Here is a 25,520-nt window from a genome sequence, read left to right on the forward strand (position 1 = left end):
GTATCATCCCCATTTCTTATAGCACAATAATATTCCATTACCTTCATATACCACAGCTTGTTCAGCCATTCCCCAATTGATGGGCATCCCTTTGATTTCCAATTCTTAGCTACCACAAAAAGAGCCACTATAAATATTTTTGTACATATGGGTCCTTTTCCTGCTTGTGTGAGTTCTTTGGGATACAACCCTAGAAATGGCATTGCTGGGTCAAAGGGTATGAACATTTTTATAGCCCTTTGGGCGTAGTTCCAAATTACTCTCCAAAATGGCTGGATCAGCTCATAACTCTACCAGCAATGTAACAATGTTCCAATTTTCCCACATCCTCTCCAGCATTTATCATTTTCCTGTCTTGTTATTTTAGCCAGATGATTAATTATTCTGTGGAAACCTAACTTTAACTTTTAGCAGTCTCTCATATACGTGTGTACTCCTCCACCCCTAACCTCTATAACGGATGCTTCTCTCACCTGTGCCTAGCAAGAAGAAGCCCACCCAGGGAAGAGCCAGTGATAGAGAAGCCCACAGCCCCACTTCTGTAGCAGACACACCCAGGTTCAGCAGAAAGAGCGAACAGGTGCCGGTCAGCGAGAGGCCCTGGGAGCGGAGCAGCAGGGGCGGCAGGCCCTCAGTACATACATATACTGAGCCTGGAGTCAGAAGACTCAACTTCCTGAATTCAAATCTGGCCTCAGACACTTACTGGGCAAGTCATTTAACCCTGTTTGCCTCAGTTTCCTCACCCATCAAATGAGCTGGGGAAGGACACGGCCAACCACTGCAGCATCTCGGCCAAGAAAACGGGGTCAGGAGGAGTCAGAACCACAATGTAAATGAAGGGCTTCCCTTGGATTCGGGAGGCGGTAGGGAAACCACAGAGTCCAAGTGGGGGAGGGGCCCCCTTAGCCTGGTATTTCTGGAAAACTGCTTTGCCAGCTCTGTGGGGACAGGTTGGCTGGGGGAGAACAGCAGATTGGTTCATGAACACACCTTTATTCAGTGCTTACCACGTGCCAGGGCCAGGGCTGGGGACACAAACGTCAAACTGAAGCAGGCCTTGCCTTCAACAAGCTTAAATTCCAATGGGGTGACAAGACATACATATATGTATCACCTAAGATACCCACGTAATACATGCAAATTCAATAATGCGAGGTAGTGTGGGAAGGCTGCCCTTGGGCTGAGTCTGGAAGACAATCGGGAATTCCAAGAGGCCACAACGAGAGAGGGGCAGTTAGGCCTCCAGAGCAGCGAAGATTGCGCCCAGAGAGGCGCCAGCTGCGCCCGGAAATCCGTTCAGCGGCTCTTGCTAGCCGGCCGGAAGTCCAGTTGACGTTCTAGCCCGCCTCCATACTCTATGACACTGGAGGACCGCGAAGGCTAAAAGTAGCTGGTTCTGAGCCGGTGAAGAATGGGGGCAGGGGGTCGAGGTGGGGTCCCTTCCACTGGTCCCGGCTCCTGTTCGTGTCTCCGCAGAACCCCTGCCCACGGCAGTCCCCAAGGGGATAGCGGCAGGGCAGGAATCCTGTTCCTCCTAGAAGCCCCGTCCACCCCCCACAGGGCTCCCTCGCGGGGAGGCCCTGACCCTGACCGTAATCCCTGACCTATGATGACCTCCGATGGGCTGCAAGCTGGCGCTGCTGGGCGCGCCGTACCTGTTGCAGGGCCTGCCACACGGGCTGCAGGCGGGGCTGTTGCCCCTGCTGCTCCGCTCCCACGGCCTCTCGCTGACCTGCGTGGGGCTGTGGGCTTCTCCATCGCTGGCTCTTCCCTGGGTGGGCTTCTTCTTGCTAGGCACAGGTGAGAGAAGCATCCATTATAGAGGTTGGGGTGGAGGAGAGATTGAGTCAAGGCTGACCCTCACTGATCCCCCCTCCACCTCTGCCCAGGCAGCCCCTGCCTCTCCTGAAGCCCCTTCTGCAGCTGCGCATCGGGGCCCTGGCCTTCCAGATGGCTCTGCTCTCCTGCTTCCCTAGCTCCAGTCTGGGGGGCCTCTTAAAAGGTGAGGAAGAAACCAGGGATTGAAGGCAGGCAGAGATGCTGCGGGAAGGGACTGGACCGTGGAGGGTGGGGTCACTCAGGGCAGACTTTGGGGAGGCACAGAAGGACAGAAGGGAACTGCCAGCCGGCACTGACCCTTCATCCCCCTCAGGGGCTGCCCTGGTGAGTCTTGGCCCCCAGCATTTTCTGAGTGGAACTGTGACCACCCTCACCTTTGCTCTTATGATGCACTGCAGCCAGCGAGCACATAGCTCCATCCAGGTACTGGGTGTGTGGGGGAGGTGATATTCTTGGGTCCCTGGACTGACAGGCTTCTTGAAATGGAGAAGAAGCTGCTCCTTCCCCAAGATGACAAAGGCCTCGTGTGAATGGCAGCTAACGCTCCCCCCAACTCATCCTGGCAAGCCTTTATATTCTGGGACCCTTGCAGTACCCAAGGGAGCCCTTTGGATGTGGGAAGGGGAGGTAAATGTTAGGAATGGTAGTTACTAGGGGAAATTGTGGTGCATTGTGTCCTTGGGGTCCCATTAGGCTCTGCTCTCTCCTCTCCCTAGTCCACTCACTACAGCTTTCTGGCCACCCTGGAGCTGCTGGGGAAGTTGCTGCTGACCACAGGAGCTGGAGCCCTGGCAGATGGGCTGTGCTTCACACTCTTCCTTGTCCTCTCCCTGGTAGCCCTGCTCTATCTGGACTTGGCTCCCAGTAACCTGGGCTGAACAAGGAGAAGAAATGAAGGAAACACACCCTCGTCCCCTGCTGCTTCCCACACCCCAAACTGGGGCTGGGCCCTGGGACCTGTTTTCAGTCTCATTAAAAACAAATCCATGAGCTTTTTATTTCCTGCTTTGAGGATTGTCCTTTCTCCTCTTGGACAGTGAATGGTAGTTGGGGCCTGTTTCCAGTCCAGTCCCACATGCCTCTTTCCTGGCAGAAAGCAGGAAATGGGCATCTGATCGGCCAACACTTTTCCTCACTGAGGATGGCAGCAACTGTCTGATGGGAATGCTGAGATGAGGCCCTTTCAGGCTCGCCTCCAGGCAAGAATCTCTCTTGTAGCTAGGCTGAGGAGGCTGGGGAAGCTCACGTGCAGGTATTTCCGCCAGAATCGATGGTCCCGCCCATACACCTCTGCTGGGTAACAGGGACTTCCTGTGGGCATGAGATGGGGGTACAGTAGCATGAGACCCCTACACACTGGGAATGGAAAAGGTCCCACCCATGCTGTGTACCCAGAGAAAGTGGGAACTCCTCTCAGAGGAATTGGTGCTGAGAACTGCCCACGGATATTGGGTTGGGTCCTAGTGATGGGCAATGAGAAGGCAAACAGGCATCATGAGGGCAGGAGGCCCAGTTCTCACCAATGCCATGGAAGATTCTGGCAACAGCTCTGCCTGAGAACTTCTCCTCCTGCCGGATGGATAGCAAGTGGCGAATGTCTGAGCAGATTGAACTCTCCCAGTCCTGGAGCTGTATGTGCAGGAGGGTAAATAGGAGGAGTCAGGCCGGGCTGAACAGGCTTCCCATCCCCTTCCACCAGACACCCAGAAGACTCAGGGCTCTAGGCAATTAGGCCAGACCAAATAATGGACAGAATCTTAAAGAGCAATTTCCAGCTTAATCAAAACGTAAGACCCCCTTGTCGTTCAGTCATTTCAGTTGTGTCTGTGACCCCGTTTGGGGTTTTCTTGGGAGAGAGACTGGAGTGGTTTGCCATGTCCTTCTCCAGCTCATTTTACAGATAAGGAACTGAGGCAGACATGGTTAAGTGACTTGCCCAGGGTCAAGGAACTAGTAAGTGGCTGAGGCTGAATTTGAACTCAGGAAGATGGGTCTTTCTGACTTCAGGCCTGGTACTCTATCCACTGCTCCACCTAGCTGCTCCCATAATGCCCCTTTTCCCCCTCCCCAATTTCTTCCTCAGTAGGCCTTCTCTGGCAGGCTGGTCTCATGTGTACCTCCCACTCACAGGTCAAGCTTGTTCCTCCTACCTTTGCACCTCCTACCATTCAGAGAGTTTCATGCCTCTCTTCCATAAAGACCTTCTGGCCACCCTTCTTAAAGTAGGAGACATATTTCAAACTTCTTAAGTGGGTTATCATCTTTTTCCCACTAGGCTGGGGCCTCCCTGAGGAGAAGGCCTATCCTTGTGTTTTCCCACAGTGCAGCCAAGGGAGAGGCTATGACTTTAGAGGTTAGTGACACTCACTCTGGCCTGACCAAAGTCATGGTCCTGCTCACTGTCTTCCTTCAATGGACCCTCAAAAAGTGCTGCTGTCCCTTCCTCAAAGTAACGGGTGAGCAGGATCTTCAGTTGGTCACTCCTTTCTTCATCTGCATGGTCCATACAGGGCCCACAGTTGGGGAACGCCACCCTAAGAAGCAGGGCACGACACATGCTAAATAAAACAATCACGGGGCTTCTAAGTGATGTGTAGAGATTCCCCACCTGCCAGTATATGGTCCTACCCCCACCCACTTGAGGCGTGGCCCCATCAAGTGCATTGAAGAGGTAGGACTCTGACACCCCTTTCAGCCTCCAGGGTGAGAGAAAGCTTTTAGAAGAGGTCAGGGGACCAACGCTACCCTGATTTCCCTTCACCTTTGGAAAGCCTGGAAGGTGGCCCGTAACTGGGCCAGAGCTTCCCTTTCTCGGGCTTGGATACGCTGGTGCAGAAAGTCACAGATTTCATCCTGCTCAGAGGCTGTCAGGTCCCCTGGGGACTGCATGTGGAATGACAGGTCCCTAAACTCCACCAGGACCCCTGTACGACGAGGAGCTGCTGCATCAAGGGAAGGCACAGGGGTCACTCAAGTGACCTGGGAATGGTCATACTTTTAATCCTAACTACCCAAAGGGCCTGTCCCAGACACAGTCTTTCTTCTGTTCCCATTTCCCCCATGTGGAATATACATATCTAGGGAATAAGAAGCCTCATTTTAAGACTTTCATCCACATTTTAGATTTGAAAGGTTCAATGGAGAAGAGGCCAAGCTATAGGAGGGGAGGCAGGGTACTTAGAGGAAAAGCCCATATATACTCCCTTACCCTTTCCAGGAGCCACCTCCCACTGCAGCTGGTTCAGTGTCCGCCGCACAAGGGCTGCTTCCCAACCCATGGAGTCAGCCAGCTCCACCACGTTGAACTCTAGAGAGCTTCTGCCTTTGGCCTTGGCTTCCTGCGGTCGAGCAAGGCCCACAGCCACAGGGGGGCACCTGCCATGGGGCAGGAGGGAGAAAGAAGCCTGCTTTGGTTCTCTGGCCCCTAAAATAACCATTCCTGAACTTACCACCACCACCACCACCACCTATAAAAAGGCACCTGCCCTGGTCCTCTAGGTGATGCAAAACACACCAAACATCCTCCCACCCAAAGCCGCTAGTGTGAGGCTGGATCTCAGGCCAGAGGCAGATGTGTTTCAGAGCCACCCAGTTCTTGTGGGATATTGGTCGCGTGATCTCCTTACCTCTTGGCCAAGGCCTCGAGCTGCGGGGGCCCACCATAGCATTTCAGATGGCAAGCCGCGAAGGTTGGGGCCAGCAGCTTCAGCCAATTTCTAGGGTGTAGCTCCAGATAGCAGAGCAGTGTCTCGATGGCTGGCAAAGTACAAAAGGGGAGCAGCTGTGAGAGGCGTGAGACCTTGAACCCAGATCCTGCCCTTTCCCATAGGGCCAAGGCTGTTGACAGGCTGGCTTCAGGTACTTCTGTCTCTGACTGGCAGCCAGTTTCACGGGGAAGAAGGAGGAGGCCAAAGCAGTGTAAGAGCAAGGTTGGCCAATGTGGATGCTACGTGTGTCACTGGGGGCAAATCCCCTGAATCTCCAGACCAATTTCCTCAATTCATTTATTCTCATGTGCAAAATGAGGGGTTAGATTTCTAGTCTCCTCCATTAGACCTCCCTCCAGGTCATGCCTACTAACTGTGGGTGCCCTCAAGACTCTTCTCTTAGTCTTATTTTCCTTGGTGATATCATCAGCTCCCACAGATTCAATTATCTCTATACTGACGACTCTCAGATCTACATATCTAGCCCTAACTTCCATCTTCAATGCCACTGGACATTGCAAACTGGATGCCTCATACATATCTCAAACTCCACATGTCCAAAACAACCCATATATCTTTCCTCCCAGACTCTTCCATTCTTCTACTGTTCATATTGTGGGTGGAGACTGTCAAGTGTACCACCATCCTCCCAGGCACCCTGCCTTGCACTGTAGACTCATTCTCAACTCCTCCCTCTCACTTTCCCTATCCAATCTGTTGCCCTCCTGTCCATTCTACCTTCAGAATCTCTTATTCCTCCTCTGACACTGGCCCCACGCAGATGGAAGCCCTCATCACCTCACATCTGGACTCTTCCTAGTGGGTCTCCCTGCCTCAAGTCTCCCATCCTCCTCCATTCTGCTGTTGGGTTGCCACTGGTCTAACCATGTCACCTTTCCTATTTGACAGAATCCAGTAGCTCCCTTTTACCTCTAGGATCAAATCTTCTTTCTTCATAACTTGGCTCCCTCTTACCTTTCTACTTTTCCTACATCTCACCACCCCCACATTCTGTAATCCAGTGACACTGGTCTCCTTGTGGTTCTTCACAAAGACACTCCAGGTTCTCCATGTCCATTTTCACTGGCTATCTCTCATGCCTGGAACTCTATCTTTCCCACCTTGGCTTCCCTTCAAGTCCCAGATTAAGTCCCACGTTCCATGAGAAATCCTTCCTGATTCCCCTACTAGTGCCTTCTTTCTGTTGATTATCTCTAATTTACCCAGAATATATCTCGTTTGCATATGGTCTCCCCCATTAATCTGCTGAGCTTTCTGGCAGCAGAGATTTTTTTTTTTGCCTTTGGTTGTATCCCCAGTGCTTAGCACAGGGCCTGGAACATAGTAGGTGCTTAATCGATGCTTGTTGAGTTGACTGGATGGCCTTTAAAATCTTTTCCAGCTCTAAGATCTACGATCTTCTGAAATGAACAGGGGAAAGAGCACTGTCCTCGGGACCTGGTGCTGGGGCATTTGAGTCCTATTTCTGATGGTAACCATGGGCAAATTACTTCAGTTTCTCCAGCCTCTATATTCTCATCTATGACATTTGTATTGTTTTAATAGGCTTAAAAAAACTACAGAAATAGAAGAGATTATTGTTCATAATAACTAAGGGAAACCAGGACTAGGGCTTGTCTGCCTAGGAGACAAAATTTCAGGGTCTTACCCTCTTCACGCATGTCCAGAGCCTCCACCATCTGCTGAACAGAGAGGGCACGCTTGTGGCCTGGGCAGGCTCTCTGTACTCTGGCAGGAACCTCACTTTCTTCCTGGGGGCCAACATTCTGCATTCCCTCTCCTGAGTCTTGCCGATCGTGAGTAGAGCTTTCCTTCTCCAAGGCCTCCCCATTGCTCACCTCAGCATCCTGCAGGAAGATACCTCCCCACCTCAACAGAGTCACTAGGGATCCCCAATTGAAGATCCTTACCCATAGGACTACAGGACACATAGAACCAGGGACTGAAGAAGCACCCTCGTTGACCTCTTAGTCCCCCCATCCCGCAGGGATTCCTCTTGCTCCCAAAGGCACAGTTTGGAAAGAGATGGGACATGGAAGCCTGTATTGATGGTCTTCCCACACTCAAACCCACCAGCACTTGCAGCTTCTGAAGGAGCTTTGGACAGATGCATGGGGGAAACACCCGATGCACTAGTTTCTTTACAGTCAGGTAGTCTACAGTGTCAGCATAGATGTGCCTGCGCAGTTCTCGAAGGTCTTCTCCCTGTAGTGAGGAGAAAAGTCAGGCAGTCGTTTTCCCAAGTGTTTTTACTGAAGAGGAGCCAAGGAATGCCCAAGATCATGAATCATAAGACAGTACAAGTGGGTCACGGGATAGGACCCAGGTACAGGGACTTGAAAGGGAGCCTCTCACCACCATGCCTCCCAATGCCTATGGGGAACTGAGGGAGAAATACTGAAGGGCAGAAAGAAAGCCTGGAGGAGCCAGGCATTGGAGACTGACCTGGGGCTGCAGGAAGAGATGGCAGTGGGCAGGCAGCCCATCCCTCCCAGCCCGACCAATCTCCTGCACGTAGCTCTCAATGCTTCCAGGGAGCCCATGGTGCAGCACAGCTCGTACATCCGGTCGGTCCAGCCCCATCCCAAATGCCACTGTGGCTACCACCACCCGCAGCCGGCCCTGCATGAAGGCCCGCTGTACCCGCCGACGCTCTGAGGGTGACAGGCCTGCATGATATGCCTCTGCTACAGCCTCTGGCTGCTGCCCTGAAAAAAGGAACAGGGACGCTGGGAGGCAGGTTTATTGATAACAAATCACATGCATAAAGAACTGTGATGATGAGTAGGCAAGAGTATTTTCATATTACTTTAGTTTAAATAGTTTTATTTCCATTTGACACAGGAGGACACATACTTGGAGAAAATCATAGAATCTCAGAATTTGGAGACCATCTAGTAGAGATTCCTCATTTAACAAAGCTTGAAGCTGATGCTAGAGAGGTGGGGGGGCTCATGTACAGTCACACAGCTGGTAGTTTGCAGAGCTGGAATTCAAACTCTGGTCTTCTGGTTCCAGGGTCAAGGCTCCTTACAAGGTCACACACTTTGTGTGTTGAAAGTCAGACTCGGGTTCTTTGGCTCCTTTTTGTACTACATCATGGTGACTACAGGCCAGACCAGGGAAGGATTCCTAGGTTAGCCAAGGCAAGATCAGAATCCCTGCTCTGTGGGAAAAGCCACTCTAGGAAGGCAACTCCCCTTCCCCAAAAGGAGTGTGTTTGGGCTTTGGCCTAAAGCTCTGGCCCTGACCTAGGGAAGAATGCTTTGGGGGTCCAGGGGTCAGACCAGGACATGGGGAGCTAGGGCCTTAGGAGTCTCTTCTCACCTTGGCTGAGCCTGTATACTAGGCTTCTTCTCTTTGGGGAGGGGCTAGTACTAGAAGGACCAACCAAGGCTGGTGGGAGTAGAGTATTTTCCCCATTCTTGACCTTGTTATCTCACTTCTCTGGGCTTTGGTTAACTCATGTGTGGAGTGAGGAGGTTAGACCAGGTGATGCAGTGGAGGGAGCACAGGGCCTGGAGTTGGGAAGACCTGAGTTTGAATCCTGCCTCAGACACTTAACTGGCCATGTGACATTGGGAAAGTCACTTCACCTCTTTCTGCCTCAGTTTTCCTGGACTATAAAATGGGGATAACAGCACCCACCTCTCAAGGTTGTTGTAAGGACCAAATGAGATTTGTTAAGTGGTTTGTAAACTTTGTGGCATTGTCGTCACCATTGGTTCACCAGGCCCTGCTTCCCTCATGGCCTCACCTCTGGGTCCTGGGGATTCCTCAGAACGTTCTAGGTACTGAGACGCCTGAAGACAAGTCCGGATCAGTGCAGCCACACGCACAGTCTCATCCCTCCGGTTGCAGTACACAATGATGGAGCTTAGAGCTCTAAATCGTTCTCCCTGTAGCAGGGTCACAAGCGCCTGTGTGAAGAAAGGACCCTCCTCTTAGACCTCTTTTTTCATTTCTCTAGCAATATTATGAAATAATACTTCTCCGGCCTAAAACCCTTCCCAGATTTTTCTTCTTAGGCAAGTGGGTAGAACAAAAGTGAAGGCCTTTTTTTTCCTTGAGAACTGGATTAAGGATGATAGCCAAACTTGACTCTTACAAAGATCATTGCTTTCCCCACCCCTGAAGGGACAAGGGTTTGGACCCAACCAGGGAACTGCCTTCTGCCATTGAAAGGCAGCCAGCCAGTCTCAAACCCCTTGATTCTTTGAGGGGAGTGGTTCAAGAGGAATGAAACAGGGACTTGATTCCTCAGCTCTTGAATTCTTATCCACATTCTATTTTAACATTTTTTCCTTGTTGAAGAGTAAATATCACCTAAAATCATCTTGGGAGAGAGAGTCATGTTGGGAAGCATGGGGGACTATATCACTTTGGGTAGTTCTCTCTCCAGACTAGAAATGGCTTGGATGTGGAATTAATAATAAATACATTTATTCCCGACAGACTTGAGCCATAAAATGCAAAGTACAGTCTCAGTAGTAATATTGTTCTTTGACAGATTTGCTCACTCATCTGAGCTCCAAGTCCAAGTATTTGCTTGACAGCTGTACCTGGATTTCTTATGGTACCTCCAACTCAACAGGTCCAAAACAGAATTTACCAACTTCCCTCAAAACCCGAGCCACTTTCTATCATTTGGTGCCACCATCCTCCAAGTCCCCCAGGCTTGAAACTTTGAAATCAGATTCTAAGAGGCAGAGGAGTGAGGATGGAGTGTATTCTAGACATGGGGGTAGCCTGTGCAAAAGTGAGGCTTGAAAAGACAGCTAGGGAGTGAGCTGCTGAGAGAGGTAAGGGGAAGGCTGGCATTCCAGGAATAAGGAACATTGCAAGCAAAGGCAGGAAATGTTCAGGGGACAGAGAGAAGAGTGGCTTGTCAGAAGTTTAGACTATATAGAGAGGAATGATGGGAGATAAGGGAGTGTCAGGCTGTGAAGAACCTTGGGTACCAAGCAAAAATGTCTGAACTTATCAGTAGGCATTAGGGAGACAGTGAAGGGTTTTAAGTAAGAAACTATGATAAGTGGAGAGTGTTAGCTCTTGTCTTAAGGCCTTACTAGCTGTGATTGTAGCAAGCCATAACTTCTCAGAGTCTCGGTCTCCTCTGGGAAATGAGAATGCCTGCACACCTCACAGGACTGTTGTGAGGAAAGTACCATAGACATCTGAGTTATGCTTATGCAGAAGGAATATTTGTCTGGCTGAGTGTGAAGGATGAAGAGGAGGCTATGGCCAGAATCCAGGTGAGTGAGTGGTCCTAAGGTAAGTAGTCCAGTTTGGCCTGAGCATAGAGTACTGGTGGTAAGTAGAAGGAAATAAGTTTACAAAGTCTATTGGAGGATATAGGCATTGGCTAGAGATGAGGAAATTGGCCTTAGGAAGCCAAATAGGGCAGGGAGAGCAGCATAGACATATGTTTTACTAGCAGAAGACAGAGCCACCTGGCAGACGCTTCATCTGTCTCAAGAAGATCTCTGTCTTTTCTGTAAGCTCAGAAGACTGAGACCACAGCTGCACCAGTGGAAGAAGGAGCACCCTAAAACAATTAGGATCCCAAGATTATCAGGGTACTGGCCAACAGATGTGAAGGAAATACACCACCTGTAGAAGAGGTTGTGATAACTCTTGAGGGGTAAGAGGCAATGGCGGCTGGGTCCAGCATCAGGTAACCTGTGTTCTCCCTTAATCAGAATAGCTCATAGTCTCAGAATATTTTGGAATCTGCAGAGCACTTGCCTTTCCACCTCCCAGTCTGGTAGCTAGTGTAAGCACTGTTACCTCAGCTTTATAGACAAGAAAGCCAGAGTTTGGAAGAATGAAGTCGTAGTCCCAGAAAGGAGAACCAAACCTAGGCTTCCTCACTTCAATAAAAAATATTATAAAGACTCTATAGAGAATGATACTGGGATTTCTTAAACTTAGAAGGCTTCTCCCTTAACTCTTTCTTAGAAAGACTGGGACAAGTTAAGTAAAGCTGGGGTGGGAGGCTCTGATTAGAAACTGAAGGAGATTCAAAAGACTGATAAGCAAAAGAGAGGATGCCAAATGAGGTCATAAGGCTTGCTACTATTTGTGGAGGCTGAAAAACTGGAGGAGCAAACAGCTAGGGAGGGGTGACCCACATGGATAGTGAGCCACACTGGGTGGTGAGGGGATATGGGGGCATCTGAAAGGCTGGAAAGTGCTCCTGGCTAATGGAGGCCAGAGTGAGGAAGAACACCCGCACCTAAGCTCCTAGAAGAGAAAAGGAGAGAGCACAGCTCATTCCCTGGACATTTCCCAATCTAAGAAGGAAAGGAATTTTCAGCTGGTTAACCAATAATCATTGTTCAGATAAGGTGGGCCCCTTTCCCAAAGCTGTGGTTAACATGAAGCCCCAATGAGGATACTTTGGTCAAAATTTTGGACCTTAAGACCTCCTTCTTAGAAGAGCCTTTCTATCCTACAGTGAAGAAAGTGTTAATGGTTAGTTCCAGTCATTCTTTCAGTGAAGTTTTATAAAGTTTGTACTGTGTGCAAGACACTTTGCTATGTAAGCCTTGGGAATACAAAGGCAGATACGACACAGACCTTGTTCAAGAAGATCACAACTAATAGGAGGAAGGACCTGCACACAAATCATAATGATGTAAGAAATAAAGTACCACGAAGAATTTAATGAGGGTTCTGGGAATCGCACTACCAAGGAAATCAAATACAGAAAAGTCTCATGTATACCCCCTCCCCCAAAACGGCACTTTCCGTGGTAGCAAAGGACTGAAAAGGAATGATTAATGACAAGGAATAGCTGAACATCTGGATATATGAATGTAATGAGGAAGAGACTTGCAAAATTAAAACTTTTTCCCAGGGTACAGAGAAACCACTGGGGAGTTTGGGGGGAAGGCCCAGCAGAAGCAAATATATTTATTATGCTATTATCCCTGCTGGAATTTTACTTTCTTCCTGTACCAATCTCAGCCATATACTTAACCCAATACTCTCTCCTACTCCATCACTGCTCATCCCTTGTCAAGCCCAAGCCCTAACCCTGGATTACTCTCACCATCTGCATCTTCAGCTCTCGTTCATTCACATACTGCTAGGTGGAGCTGGAGGAATCATATAATTGAGTTTCTGTTTTACAGCTTTAAGTGGGCCTCCCTGCTAGGCAGTCCTCTTATGGTTCTCTAAGAGATTCCCTATCTCACTTTCCATAGAAGTTACTTCAAACCTTCTCTCTTCAAACTTCCCACACCGTTCTCTCCCTCCCACACTCTCTCTGGAGCTGGCCTCTTACTTTCCTATGATAATTGAGGCCATTTGACAAGAGCTCCCTCTTCTCCTATCAAGAGCTCTTGAATCTATCATCCCCCACTCCACTCTTCCCTCCTTTACTGCCTTCATTCAAACATGCCTGATTCCCCACCCTCAAAAAAAACCAAACAACTTTCATTGGGTCCTATGGTCCCCTTAAGTTAGTTTACTTCATCTGATCTCCCTTTCTTAGCCAAAGTCCTAGAGAAAGCTATCTATACTCAGTGCCCCCAGTTGCTCTCACTCTCTACTTTCTTTAAAAATTATTTTTCCCCAGTTATATGTAAAAACAATTTTTAATATTCGTTTTTAAAGCTTTGAGTTCCAAATTCTGTCCCTTCCTCCCTCCCCACCCCCACACTTCTCACTGAGAAGGCAAGCAATTCAATATAGGTTATACATGCAATAATCATGCAAAACATAGCCATAATAAGGCATGTTGTAAAAGAAAACAGACAAAAAAAACCTCAAGAAAAATAAAGAAAGTAAAAAAAAATATGCTGCAATCTACATTCAGAAACCATCAGTTCCTTCTGTGGGGATGGATAGCATTTTTCATCATAAGCCCTTCAGAGTTATTTTGCTGAGAATAACTCAGTCATTCACAGCTGCTTACCTTCCATTGTTGCTGTTATTTTATACACTTTTATAAAGTACACAGTACATTTCACTTTGCATCAGTTCATGTAAGTCTTTCCAGGTTTTTCTGAGTATCCTGCTCATCATTTCTTATAGCACAAGAGTATTCCATCATAATCACATACCAGTTTGTTCAGCCATTCCCTAATTGATGGACATCCCATCAATTTCTAATTCTTTGCCACCAGAAAGGAGCTGCTGTAGATATTTTTGTACATATAGGTCTTTTTCCTTTTTGTTTTTTTTTCATCTATTTTGGAATACAGACCTAGTAATGGTATTGCTAGGTCAAAGGGTATGCATGGTTTTATAGCCCTTTGGGCATAATCCAAAATTTCTTTCTAGAAGGGTTGAATCAGTTCACAACTCTACCCATCCCTCTTGAAAACTTCTGTTTAGGATTCCAGCAGGCTTCTATTACCTTGTTATCATTCTCAGATCCTCCCTTTCTCTTATCCTACATACTAAGCAGTTCTCAAATCTTACTATTTCTGTCTCCACACCATCTCTTGCATCCAGCCATTTCTCTTATTCACATAGCTACCACCTTAATTCAGGCCCTCAGTACTTTTCCAATACTGCAATGGCCTCCTACTTGATCTCTTTGCCTCAAGCCTCTTCCTACTCCAATCATCTTCCACAAAGCTGCCAGAGTGATTTTTCCTTAAACATAGATCTAACCACTTTAGTCCTTTAATTCAATAAACTCTTATTGTCTTTAGCAGAAATAGAAATTCTTCTGCTTGTCATTTTAAGTCCTTCACAACCAGGCCCCAATCCATTTTTCAAGCTCCATACATTCACATTTCTGCCTTCTGAGAGCCAGTGAAACTGGTTTTCTCTCTTCTTCTCACATGACATCCCATCTCCCTTCTCCATTCTTTTGCACTAGCCGTCCCACACTCCCAGAATGCCATCCCTCCTCATCTCCACCTCAGAGAGTGTCTCACTTCCTTCAGACTTGACTCAAGCCCCATCTTCAACTGAAGCCTTACATATGTATATGTTGCTCTCTGAAAGAAGGGAGTGCTTAATTTTTTTTATTCTTTTATACCAGCATCTGTCACTGTTACCTGCAGTGCTTATCATGGTGCTTGGCACATTGTAGGTGCTTAAGAAGTGTTAGTTGACTGATTAGGAAATTGTACCCAACCAGGGAAAGCATCCACCAAGGAACATGATATAGGATCTTCCTGAAGAGGGAGGGGTGTCCTCACTCAGGTAGAACACTCCATATCTCTCTAATGCATTTAGCTACAATTCACCACAGTACATAGCGTTACACTTTGTGGAGGCTAGCAGGCTAGCCAAGATTTTGAAGTATTTGCCAGAAATGGAGAAACTGGATGGGGCTTGTGAAAAGCTGAAGACGGAAGAGTGGTTCAAAGAGGATGGCCTGCCAAGTTGTTTGTCCTGTCCAGCAACAAGCAGGGAAGCCAGGAATGTGCCTTGAACAGTGCTTCCTTGTGAATTTCAAAGATGCCTGTGGATGAGTGGATTATAGCTTGTGGCCAATCTGTTCTTTGGACAGATGTAAGAATACAGCAGCTGTGAGTGCTTGGATTTCCAGTTCCTGTGATCACTGTTCTGGGAGCTAGATTTGAAAAAATTCCTGACTGTGGGCAAGGCGGGGAAATGCCATTTGTAGGAAGAATGGCCTGTCTTAAAGTTTCATTTGCTAGTACAAGAAGCAACGAGGATAAGACTTCAGAGACGGCTCGATCACAAAACTGATCATGCCTAATCACTAGCCAAAGGGCTCTTTCTGACTAAAGGTAGAGAGCTGAGCTCCACAGATTCACAAAGGATTGTCATGGAGAGCTAGTGTACTGTATGGTAAAGAAAAAAAAAATTGGGTCCTGCAGTCAGAAGATACTAGTCATGTGACACTGGGGAAGTCACTTCCTGTGTGAATCTCTAAGCACACACCCCAAAGAGCAGCATTTTTTGTGATAGCAAGGAATTGAAAACAAAGTAGGTGGCCACTGGAGAAAGAATAGCTAAATGAACAAAATACATGATATTGCTGTGCCCTAAGAAATGAATATGAAGACTTTAGGGAAGCAAAGAAGATTTAGATGAACTGATGCAAAGTGAAATAAGAAGAAACAAGAAGACAATATATGTGATGACTACAATGGTGCAAATAGAAAGAAAAATAAAAGAAACGGAACACTGGAATTAGAATGATCAGGCTTGGCCCTAGAAGACAATTGAGAAAAATGCATCTCCCTCCTGTCATTGCACAGGTAGAAGACTATGGGTCTGGAATATTGCACACGGGGCTGATGACTTTCTAGGTAGGGAAGGAGGAGAAATATATTTTCAAACAAAAGACATCAATAAAAATAAGACAAAATCAAAAGAACAAAATTTTTAAAAGACAGAATAAGACGGTGATAACACTACTTGCCTGGCAGGTTTGCTTTAGGGAAAGACCTCTTTAAACTGTAAAAAGCATGACAGGAATGATGTGGGGATGAGCAACTCGCTTGGTTTTCAGAAGAGAAATAAATGAAGAGATAACCCTTCCTTCACAATTCTTACGAATTTTATGGTGGCACGGGCTTGGAGAATGTTAGAACTGGAAGGGACCTCCCAGAACCAGCTTTTGGGATGTTGTCTAGATGAGTTAGAACTAAAGGCAGTTTTTTTGTGGTGGCAAACATTTGGAAATCGAGTGGATGCCCATCAATTGGGGAATGGCTGAGCAAGTTGTGGCATATGAATGCAATGGAATACTATTGTGATATAAGAAATGAGGAGCTGGTGGATTTCAGAAAAACCTATAAAGGCTTACATGAACTGATGGTGAGTGAACTGAGAAGAACCAGGAGAACATTGTGTACAGTAACAGCAACACTGTGTGATGGTCAGCTATGATAGACTTGGCTCTTCTCAGCAGCACAACAATCCAACACAATTCCAAAAGGCTCGTGATGGAAAATGCGAACTATATCCAGAGAAGAACTGATAGAATCTGAATGCAGATCAAAGCATACCATTTTCACTTTTTTTTTGTTTTTTTGTTTCTCGTGGTTTCCCCCTTTTATTCTGATTCATCTTTCCCACCATGACTAATGTGGAAATATGTTTAGCATGATTGTACATGTATAACCTATATCAGACTGCTTGCTGTCTTGGGATGGGGAAGGAGGGAGGGAGAAAAATTTGGAACTTAAAATCTTACAAAGATGGATGTTGAAAACTATCTTTACATATAATTGCAAAAAACCAAAATATTAAATACAGAAAGAACCAGAAGCAAACTCAAGTCAGGTCCTAAGACTTCTTTTTGGGCTCCTTTCCCACTGGAGCAGTAGGTTTCCTTACAATATAGATCTGGGAAGCAATTCTAGCCAGGCTAACCCTATCTTTTGTCTTTAGGAGAAGCAGGGTAGGATCCTACCTGGTCTTTGTCTTTATCCAGGGAGACTGAGAGGTGTAGATTGGGGGGGATGGTGGCCAAGTGTGCCTCAAAGATGGCTTCCTCTGGGATTCCCAGGTGCTGGCCCACATCCCTGGCAGTGGTCCGGGTGGCAGTGGCTGTGAGGCCCAGGAAACAGCGCACACCCAAACGCTCTCGCAACACCTGGCAAAGAAGAGTTGGCCAAGACTCAGAGGTCAGCTGAATAATTCTAACCCTATCTCCAGAGAGCCTAGCCATTAGTTCTAGGGCCACTTCTTTGTATTAACTTCTCAGGGGGAACCTCAATTTTTCCTTCTAGTTCCATACCCCCTCCCTTCTACTTGCCTCTTTGACCACCCCCCCTCACCACTTCCCAGGGCCTCACCTTACAAAGCCGAAGATAGCAGGGCCGGAAGTTGTGGGACCACTGGGAGAGGCAGTGAGCCTCATCAATGCAGGCAAATGCCACCGGGGGCAGCCGGGCTGCAGGTGGAAGGTAGCTGAAGCCTCCAGCCCCAGCCCCAACCACTGCCTCTGGGGACAACAACAGCACCTGCGCCTTGCCAGTCATCACCTGCAAGGGGTCACATCCTAGTCACTCAATCAGACAGACAGACATTTACCACATGCTTTTTCTCTCTCAGAGTCCTCCCCCAGTAAAGCCAGCCTTTCCAGGTAGGATTTTAGGAGCCTGAGTGAGTTAGAGGGCACAGGGTGTACAGAGGGATCTGGATGACAGCTGTGGAGCCAACAACTCCCAGGGCTTCATTCTTTGGCTGGGTTGGCAGCCTGGGAAGATAGGCCCCAGGCTGCAAAGAAGCTCAGGCAAGGTCTCCTTGGGGTGGAAGACTGAAGCCCTGTCTTTTTCTAAGTCCCAGATTACTGACCTTCTCCATGGCTGTTTCCCTTTGCTTCCTGGTCATGTTGGAGTGAACACAGACAGCTTTCAGCCCCTGGGGCAGTCCCGACACCTGTTAGTTGCACAAGCTCTCAGAGTCCAGTGACAGCCTGCTTCACTTCTACCCTTGGGAAACCCAGAGAAGCAGGGCAGAGCCAAAAGGTTCTGGCCTTGTACAGCTCAGTGCTCAGCTCTGTTCACAACTACTGGCCAAGTCTTAAGTCAAGGATGCTCCTAGGCCTGCTCTGGGCCATGCAAGGGAAGGGAACATTCCCTGTCCCAAGGAGCTTGCTATCCAGGTGAGGTAGACAAGATGTGGGTACGCATACACTCAGAGAAACGTGTAGACGTAATGAAAAAATGACAACTGGAGGCCCTCAGCACTAGGGGTACACAGACAGAGAAGCAGGAGTCAGGAGAGGTTTCTTTTAAAGGATAGGCCTTAGCTTTTAAAGCAGGTGAGGGGCATAGATTGGCCAGATTTGGGGACCCAAAGGAATAGCACCAATTCCTTGAGAAGTGCTCTCCAGAAAAGAGGACCTAGGATTGAATCCTTTATGACAGCCACACTTAATGGATAGCACGTAAAAGAAGAGCTGTAGGAGAAGTTGTCAGAGGCAGGAGAACCCCAGCATGGTGTCCTGGGGTCAAAGGAGGAAGATGCCAAGAAGTAGGTGATTTGGCGGCCAAGTGGAGAGACTGAAACTGGATGTGTCCTTCTCTTTGGAGACCACCTTTGTTGAGCGGTAGCTCTGCAGGCCTTAGGCCAGAGCTTCTAGGAGTAAGAGCTTTGGGGCTATGAGAATCAGGACAGGGCAGGGAGCAGAGAGAAATACACCGAGTTAAAGGACACAGAAACTTCACAGGTCCTGAAGCCTTCTGGGAAGGCCCTTAAGGACTCAAAATATAAGCAAGGTTGGACATCAAACAGTTTGGGGGGTGGGGATCTGGCTCTGAGGTTCTTCCACCCCAGGGATGGACATCTGAGTGCCTATGGCTCACCTGATCATCCATGAGTGATACAAGGGGCGACACGACCAATGTAATGCAGCAGCTGCGTTGGGCATATAGAAGGGCTGGGAGCTGGTAGCACAGGGACTTCCCCATGCCAGTGGGCAGCACTACCAAGGTGGACAAGCCTACAACAGACCACAAGAACCCTGTCTCCTGAGAGAGGGGGAAGCAACAGCCCCCAGATACCTCTCCCACGGAGGCAGCAGCACTCAATTATCTCTATGAAATGCCCCATCACAAATGTCCTGTTTTCAGGGTCCCTCAGTGCCAGCTTGGGGCATGGCCCCCTCAGACCCACAAACTAGATGAGCTGGCTAGCTCTAGGGAGCATCCTTGAGGATCTTGAGGGCCCACGGCTGCCTCCTCCCATTTTATCTCTCAGGCCTCTATGTTTGCGGAGAAAGCAGCAGAATGAGGGTCAGGGAAGGGACCTACTACCAACAACTTCCTTGGTCAGTAAAACTGAAGGATATGTTTCTTGACGGATAGGAGCCCATGGGCCTGTGTCAGCTCTGGAGCACTCTGGTTCCAAGGAAGGGCCTGCCTGGTACCAGAGAGATTGTCCTGCTGAGAAGCGCTCACCGGAGAGAATCCGCATAACAGCAGCCTCTTGCCCAGGACGGAATGTGTGGTGACCAAACTTGGTCAGAGTCTCAAACACCTCTGATGGAGTCTCTGCAAGAAACACGACATCAGCAGGGCTCAGAGAATTAAACCTGGGAAAGCACCCTCACTCCCTAGGCAGCCTGCCATGAGACAGGGAAGAAGAGGAGAAAGAAATAAGCATTTATATAACACCTACTATGTGCCAGGCACTGTGCTCAGTGCTTTACAAATATCACATTTGGTCCTCTCAACAGTTCTGTGATACAGCTGCTGATATTATCCCCTTTTTACAGTTGGGGGAACTAAGGAAACGAGATTAAGTGACTTGGCCAGGGTAACATAATTAGAAAGTGTCTGAAGCTGGATTTGAACTCGGGTCTTCTGGACTCCAGGCCTAGCCCTGTATCCACCATGCCTCTGCATACAAGAAGGCAAAACCGGGTTAAGTCCATGCATGGGATTCAGAGTAGTTCAGTCAAGAAACATTTATTCAGCCCTTACTATATGGCAGGCACTGTGCCAGGTGCTGAGAATATAAAGATAGAAGCAAAAAGGTTTCTGCTTGCCAGAAGCTTACATTCCAGAAGGGCTGACAGCACATCCACAGACAAACACAAGAAGCTCCGAGCAGACCCCAGGTGCCCTTTGAGGAGAACGTACTAGCAGCTAGAGACCAGGAAAGGCTTCCAGCACAAGGGGCCACTTGAGTTGATCCTCTTACAGGAAACAGATGCAAAGTCACAGAAGAGAGCGGGGAAGAGTTCTAGGCCTGGGGGCAGTACAAAGACATGGAGATATGAGACGGAATATTGTGTGTGAGGGAGAGCAAGACCAGCACGGCTGGACAAGAGGACGAATGGAGGAAGGTAATGTATAAGAAGGCTGGAAAGGTAGTGTGGGACCAGCTTGTGATGAGTTTTAAAATCTAAACAGAGAATTTTATATTTGATCCTAGTAGGAATAGGGAGTCGCTGGAGTTTACTGAGAAGGTGTGTAGGTGGTGAGGGCATGGTCAGAGCTATATTTTAGGAAAATCATTTTGGCAACTATATGGAGCAGAGACAAGAAGACCAATAATCCAGAGGCAATTAGAGCCCAAGCAGGGTAGTAGATATGAGTCCAGAGAAAAGGAAGAGATATAATGCAACAAGGTTTGACAACTTATGCAATACCTGGGGTGAGGAAGAGAGAGGAAATGAGGATGACACCATTAGGAAGAGGAGTGGGCCTAAGGGGTAGATGAGGAGTTCTGTTTTGAACACGTTAGGTTTCAGATGCTGCTGAGACATCTATTTTGAAATGTCCAGCAAGCAGGTGGTGATGAGGGACTGAAGATTAAGAGACCAGGGCTGCGCACATCAGTCTAGGAATCATCTAAATAGAGATTATAATTGAATAGAGGTTATATAAGCCCATGACAGCTGGAGAGGTCACCAAAGGAGATGGTATAGAGAGAAAAGAAAGGGGATCTCAGCATCTGGTGGGGGCAGGTAGAGTTAAATGGCATGACATGACTGATGATCCAGCAAACAGCCATGACATCCTGCAATTTAGAGGTCACAGACGACTTTGGAGACAACAGATCTTGCTGAGTGATGAGGTCAGAAGCCAGACTGCAGAGGGTTCAGAAGAGAATGAAAGGAGAGGAGGGGGAAACAAGGAGTGTGGAAAGCTTTTCAAGGAGCTTGGCTACAAAAGAGAAGAGAAATACTGGATGACAGGATCTAGTGAAAGATTTTTCAGGATGGGGAAGATAGGTCTGCTTTCCCCAAAGGAAAGAACCCCAGATTTGGAGTCAGGTTTGAATCTAAGTTCCTTCAATTACCAATCATGTGGCTCTAGGTGAGTCACTTCACCTTTACAAGTCTCAGGTTTTCTCATTCATAAAATGGGGTTAAGGACCCTTACCCCTGCCTGCATCAGGAAGTTGTTGATAATAATAATAGCTAACATTTAGGTGATTTAAGGTTTGCAAAACCCTTCCTAAATATCTCATTTTATCCTCACAATAGCCCTGGGAGGTACATGTTGTTACAATTTCCATTTTACAGATGAAGAAACTGAAGCAGACAGAAATGAAGTAACTTGCCTAGAGTCACAGAGCCACGGATTTGAATTTAGAGCACAATCCATGGTGCCACCTAGTGGCCTCTGTGATTGTGACAATCGAGTGAAATCACGTACTCATAAAAGTTCTTGTAAAGGTACACTGCCAGGCAGAGGCCCCAGATGGAAGGCAGCCTGCCATCCCAGGCTTGTGGCTCCATGGCCCCTGCAGAGGCAGAGAAAACATCACATCTACTCTACTCTGTGCCCCACAAGCTCTACACATCTCACCTGCCACATGCCCAGAGGGCCCCAAGCCATACAGTGGCTCCACGGCACGGGGAGGAATGGGAGGTTCATGTACTGGCATCCCTAGAGGCACTAGCTGTTCCGGCTGAGACTGCTTGCTCGACTCATCACTCCCTGGGATAAAGGAAAGGACAAGAGAGACGACTTTGAACACAGAACAAGCCAGCTTTGGACTACAAGCTGACACCAAAAGCCAGGGTTATCCTTGTAGGGAAGGGGCACAGACATGGAGCAGAAACTGCCCACAATCCCCAGAGCCCAGGACGTCCCATGGGGAGAGAAGGCACTAAAGAAAGGACACCCTCCCCCACTTTCCCTCTTAGGCTGAGAGCCCTCAGAGCCTGGAATGCCCCACAGAGAAAGGCCAGGGCAAAGGGTACAGAACAAGCACAGAAGTTTCCACCTCTGGCCGATGGATCCCCACAACCCAGGATCCCTCACAGGATGGGGATGAAGGAGGCACAGACCTCTCTGCTCACTAAGTGAATGCTGCTTCTGAAGAACTAAAGAGGCCAATTAAGCCTCTTCTGTTCTATTTCCACCCCCAGCCCTGCCCTGCCCACCCAACTCCAGGTACCACAAACAGCTCACCAGGGACCTTGCAGGAGGTAGTACTGACTCTCCGGGCCACATCCTCCAGTGTGGGAAGGGGAGGCTCCTCCTCGTTATCCTCCTGCTCTTCCAGGGCCTTACTGCCTCCCTCCTTAGGAGGCTGGTGAGGGGTGAGAGCTGCGGGGGAAGGAGCTATCTGCAGCATTTCCCTCCCCCATCCCCAGCCTCTAACACTATGTCTCCAAACTTTCGATTGTGCACTCCTACCAATAAAAAATATTTTGAGCAGAAACCTTCCATGTACTTATATTTACAAATGAGATACATATATATTGTGCAATTCACTCTGTTCTGCCCAAAACGGGGGCAGAGAGGTATGGGGCAGTGTTTACACATGGTCACTGTCCCCAAGGGCAAGGCCTGCCCTCTTGAGGTCACTTGCTACAGCCATGACGTGATGTGGGACAGAAGACGGGCAGGCAGGACCTGGGAGGGTGGGAGGAGGTGGGGAGGGGGTAGAAATGTTCCTAGTAGTGCCTGTGCAGCTGCTATTGTGAGTGCCTGGACAAACAGTTAGGTTCTAACTACCCAGGGGAGCTAACCACAGGGCAGGTATGGGAAGGATTTAGAGGATGCACACGTGTGTGTGTGTGTGTGTGTGTGTGTGTGTGTGTGTGAAGGATAGGTGTGACTGTATGAGAGACGCTGACTGTGGCAAGGGAGGGCAAGATTCAGTTCATCTTCCTGCCTTCCGGTTATCTTACACCATGGGGTCAGGCCACTGACACCATTTTGAAGACAACTGCTCTTATTGACACAAATCCAAGGCCTGTGTCTCCTCCTGAAAATTTTCCCAGGTAGGAAGAGGTCAGGATAGGCCACGGGGGTGGGGGTTCCTATTACTGATGTAATTCCAGAAGAAGAAGAGGAGGTGGTCTACTTTCTGCCTTCTCTTCAGTACAATCAAGGGGCTGGATAAAAGGCCCTCATCTGTTCCTTCCAGGTTTGCATGCCAACACTAGTGTATAGTCATATACTAATTACTGGCCTTTCATGTTCCCTGAATGAACCAGACTAAAGTTCCCGAGGGAAGGAACCATGTCTGACACGAGTTGCCCTTGCCCCTTTTGCCCCAGTCACTAACATAGTAATAAGGCAATGTGGTGTCCAAAGAAAAATGTACCTCAAAGTACGAGGCCTGGGTTTAAGTCCTGGGTCCATCATTTACTAGCTGTGTGACTGCTGGCAAGCCATTCCTTTGAACTTCAGGTTTCTTTACTTGTAAAACAGAAAATAGTCCTTGCACTATCTGCCTCACAGGCTAACTTTAAGAAAAGCAGTCTCTAAACACAGAAATGGGAATTACTACCATTATAAAACAGGCCTTCAACAAGCACTTGTTGAGGTGAACCGAACTACACAGTTCTGCCCCTGCCCAACCTCACAGGCCAGAACACAGGCTTCCTTCACAAAGAGCCTCTGCCCTTGGACCGATGAAAGGACGGGATCCGGTGGGTAATGTAGCTATTCCAGAGCAGAAATGAACCAGGCCTGGCAAAGGTACGCCTGTGGTAGCATGTGAGGCCTTACCTCTTCCGGGGCACTGTGAAGCCCAGTGCCCAGCACCCCCACACCTGAAGCAGGAGTCTTTCCCCCGATCTCTGGACCAGCCGCCCCCAAATTGCTCGCCTTTCATCTGCCACTTCTTCTTCCATATCTGGTGGTGAGGAGACACAAGGGAGGTGAATCTGAGGCCTGGGCCGGTCATCAAGCCAATGTCTCTGGAACATAATTATTCTTGGGGCACACATCTCCCATGAGGTGGCCTGGTATCCCTTTTATCTCCAGCCTCTGTGGAAAACCTGCTTCACTATGTGGGCCTGAGCTAAGGTCAGTGGCTTACAGAGGGTCAGACACAGAGATCGAGCCACTTACCTGCTTACGGAGGAGGTTACCCCGCAGAACAAAGCCCTTAACATAACATTTCTTCTTTAAGTTGAGACGTACAAAGTTACCGCTGGCTTTGGAAAACGTCCTGAAAGAAACCCAAAGTGAGGGGACCCAGAGGTCTTGCTGCCTGTGTGACATACCCTCCAAACCAATCTTAGTGCACCATGCTTCCTGCTGAACCCAGGGCCCTGAGACAGAATAACCACCAGTGTGAAGTCTGTTTTCCCAACCTGAGCCATGGGCAGTACCTGGGGGCTCTGGCCCCAACAACAGTCTTGGACATCTTCTCCACAACTATTTCTCCCAGAAGGTCTTCCTCAGGGATCTCCAGAGCTGCTACTCTCCCAGACTCCTTGCTGTGCTCCCCAACAGGCTCAGGTACAGGCTCTCTTCTGAGCCTTACCTTCTCGGTGCCAGTTTTCTGATGCTTTGGCGTTCTATCTTGGCTCCCATCCCTTTGTCTCTTCTGAGTGGGATTTTTTTGCAACGTCCAGACCTTACTCACTGAAGAGGCCTCTTCTTTCCCAGGAAGGCTGCCACAGAGTAGCCTTGTTTCCAGGGTTTCAGGCAGTGGTGGATCACTGAAACCATCATACTCAGGGACTGATCTCAGGTCTGTCTCTGCAGGGTTCTGGGGTTCTATGCTCTTCTGTTCTGGACAAGGGTCTTGGGTCTTAGTTGGTGAGCTCAGAGGATTGGAAGGCAAGTTGGAGTGTTCTATCTTTCCTAGCTTCTCTCTTGCCTCAACCTGGCACCTCTGCAACCAGCCAGGATCCAGGGAGCTCAGCCGTTGGCCCAGGGTGTGTTGTAAGTGCTTCATCTTTCCAGGATGGGGAATGGGCCTTGGTCCATAGCCCCAGGGAGGTATGGGAGGCTTAAGCATGGCAGTGTCTTCTTCACAGGGGTTGGGTATGACTTCTTTTGGGGCAGAGTAAACCAACAAATGAGACCTGGGTGAGGGGCACTTCTCTGGCTGCTGTCTGCGTGGAAGCCGAGGTATCCGGCCTGAGGATGGTACTGCCTGTGAAGGGGAATGACTACCTCAGTTTCCTTTTGGTATCCAAAAAAGAACAGCCCTTTGACTTCATAATCACACCCTTTCTGCTGTCTTCATGACCTAGGCCATGATCACCCCCACCATCCTGAAAAGATTCAGAGAGACCTACCCAGGAACAGAGAGATCCATCAAGAGAGAAACCAGGCCAGATAACATCAGTGT

At 48.5% G+C, this 25,520-nt stretch overlaps 2 protein-coding genes across 2 annotated transcripts in view; one reads left to right on the forward strand and one right to left on the reverse strand.

Annotated features, from left to right (window-relative positions):
- Positions 1-1,362: 1,362 nt before the first annotated feature.
- On the forward strand, positions 1,363-2,840 carry LOC118843434 (major facilitator superfamily domain-containing protein 3-like). Its single transcript, XM_036751084.1, has 4 exons — positions 1,363-1,803; positions 1,893-2,005; positions 2,156-2,265; positions 2,559-2,840. Exons 1-4 carry the CDS (start codon positions 1,610-1,612, stop codon positions 2,718-2,720), a joined length of 579 nt encoding a protein of 192 aa, XP_036606979.1. The 5' UTR covers positions 1,363-1,609; the 3' UTR covers positions 2,721-2,840.
- The window catches only part of RECQL4 (RecQ like helicase 4), a 40,745-nt gene continuing 18,039 nt past the window's right edge, over positions 2,815-25,520 (reverse strand). Inside the window, exons 6-25 of the mRNA XM_036751074.1 lie at positions 24,550-25,318; positions 24,287-24,386; positions 23,942-24,068; positions 22,391-22,528; positions 21,782-21,913; positions 19,421-19,513; positions 18,827-18,963; positions 17,814-17,897; positions 17,312-17,500; positions 16,927-17,109; positions 9,328-9,490; positions 8,016-8,278; positions 7,644-7,775; positions 7,219-7,417; positions 5,469-5,598; positions 5,051-5,217; positions 4,604-4,784; positions 4,211-4,376; positions 3,363-3,471; positions 2,815-3,153 (exon numbers count right to left, since the gene is read on the reverse strand). Coding sequence (XP_036606969.1) covers positions 3,026-3,153; positions 3,363-3,471; positions 4,211-4,376; positions 4,604-4,784; positions 5,051-5,217; positions 5,469-5,598; positions 7,219-7,417; positions 7,644-7,775; positions 8,016-8,278; positions 9,328-9,490; positions 16,927-17,109; positions 17,312-17,500; positions 17,814-17,897; positions 18,827-18,963; positions 19,421-19,513; positions 21,782-21,913; positions 22,391-22,528; positions 23,942-24,068; positions 24,287-24,386; positions 24,550-25,318 — 3,590 coding nt within the window. The 3' untranslated portion in view covers positions 2,815-3,025. The remainder of the gene's footprint in view (positions 3,154-3,362; positions 3,472-4,210; positions 4,377-4,603; positions 4,785-5,050; positions 5,218-5,468; positions 5,599-7,218; positions 7,418-7,643; positions 7,776-8,015; positions 8,279-9,327; positions 9,491-16,926; positions 17,110-17,311; positions 17,501-17,813; positions 17,898-18,826; positions 18,964-19,420; positions 19,514-21,781; positions 21,914-22,390; positions 22,529-23,941; positions 24,069-24,286; positions 24,387-24,549; positions 25,319-25,520) is intronic.

Source organism: Trichosurus vulpecula, chromosome 1, assembly GCF_011100635.1.
Source record: "Trichosurus vulpecula isolate mTriVul1 chromosome 1, mTriVul1.pri, whole genome shotgun sequence".
Lineage (NCBI taxonomy): Eukaryota > Metazoa > Chordata > Mammalia > Diprotodontia > Phalangeridae > Trichosurus > Trichosurus vulpecula.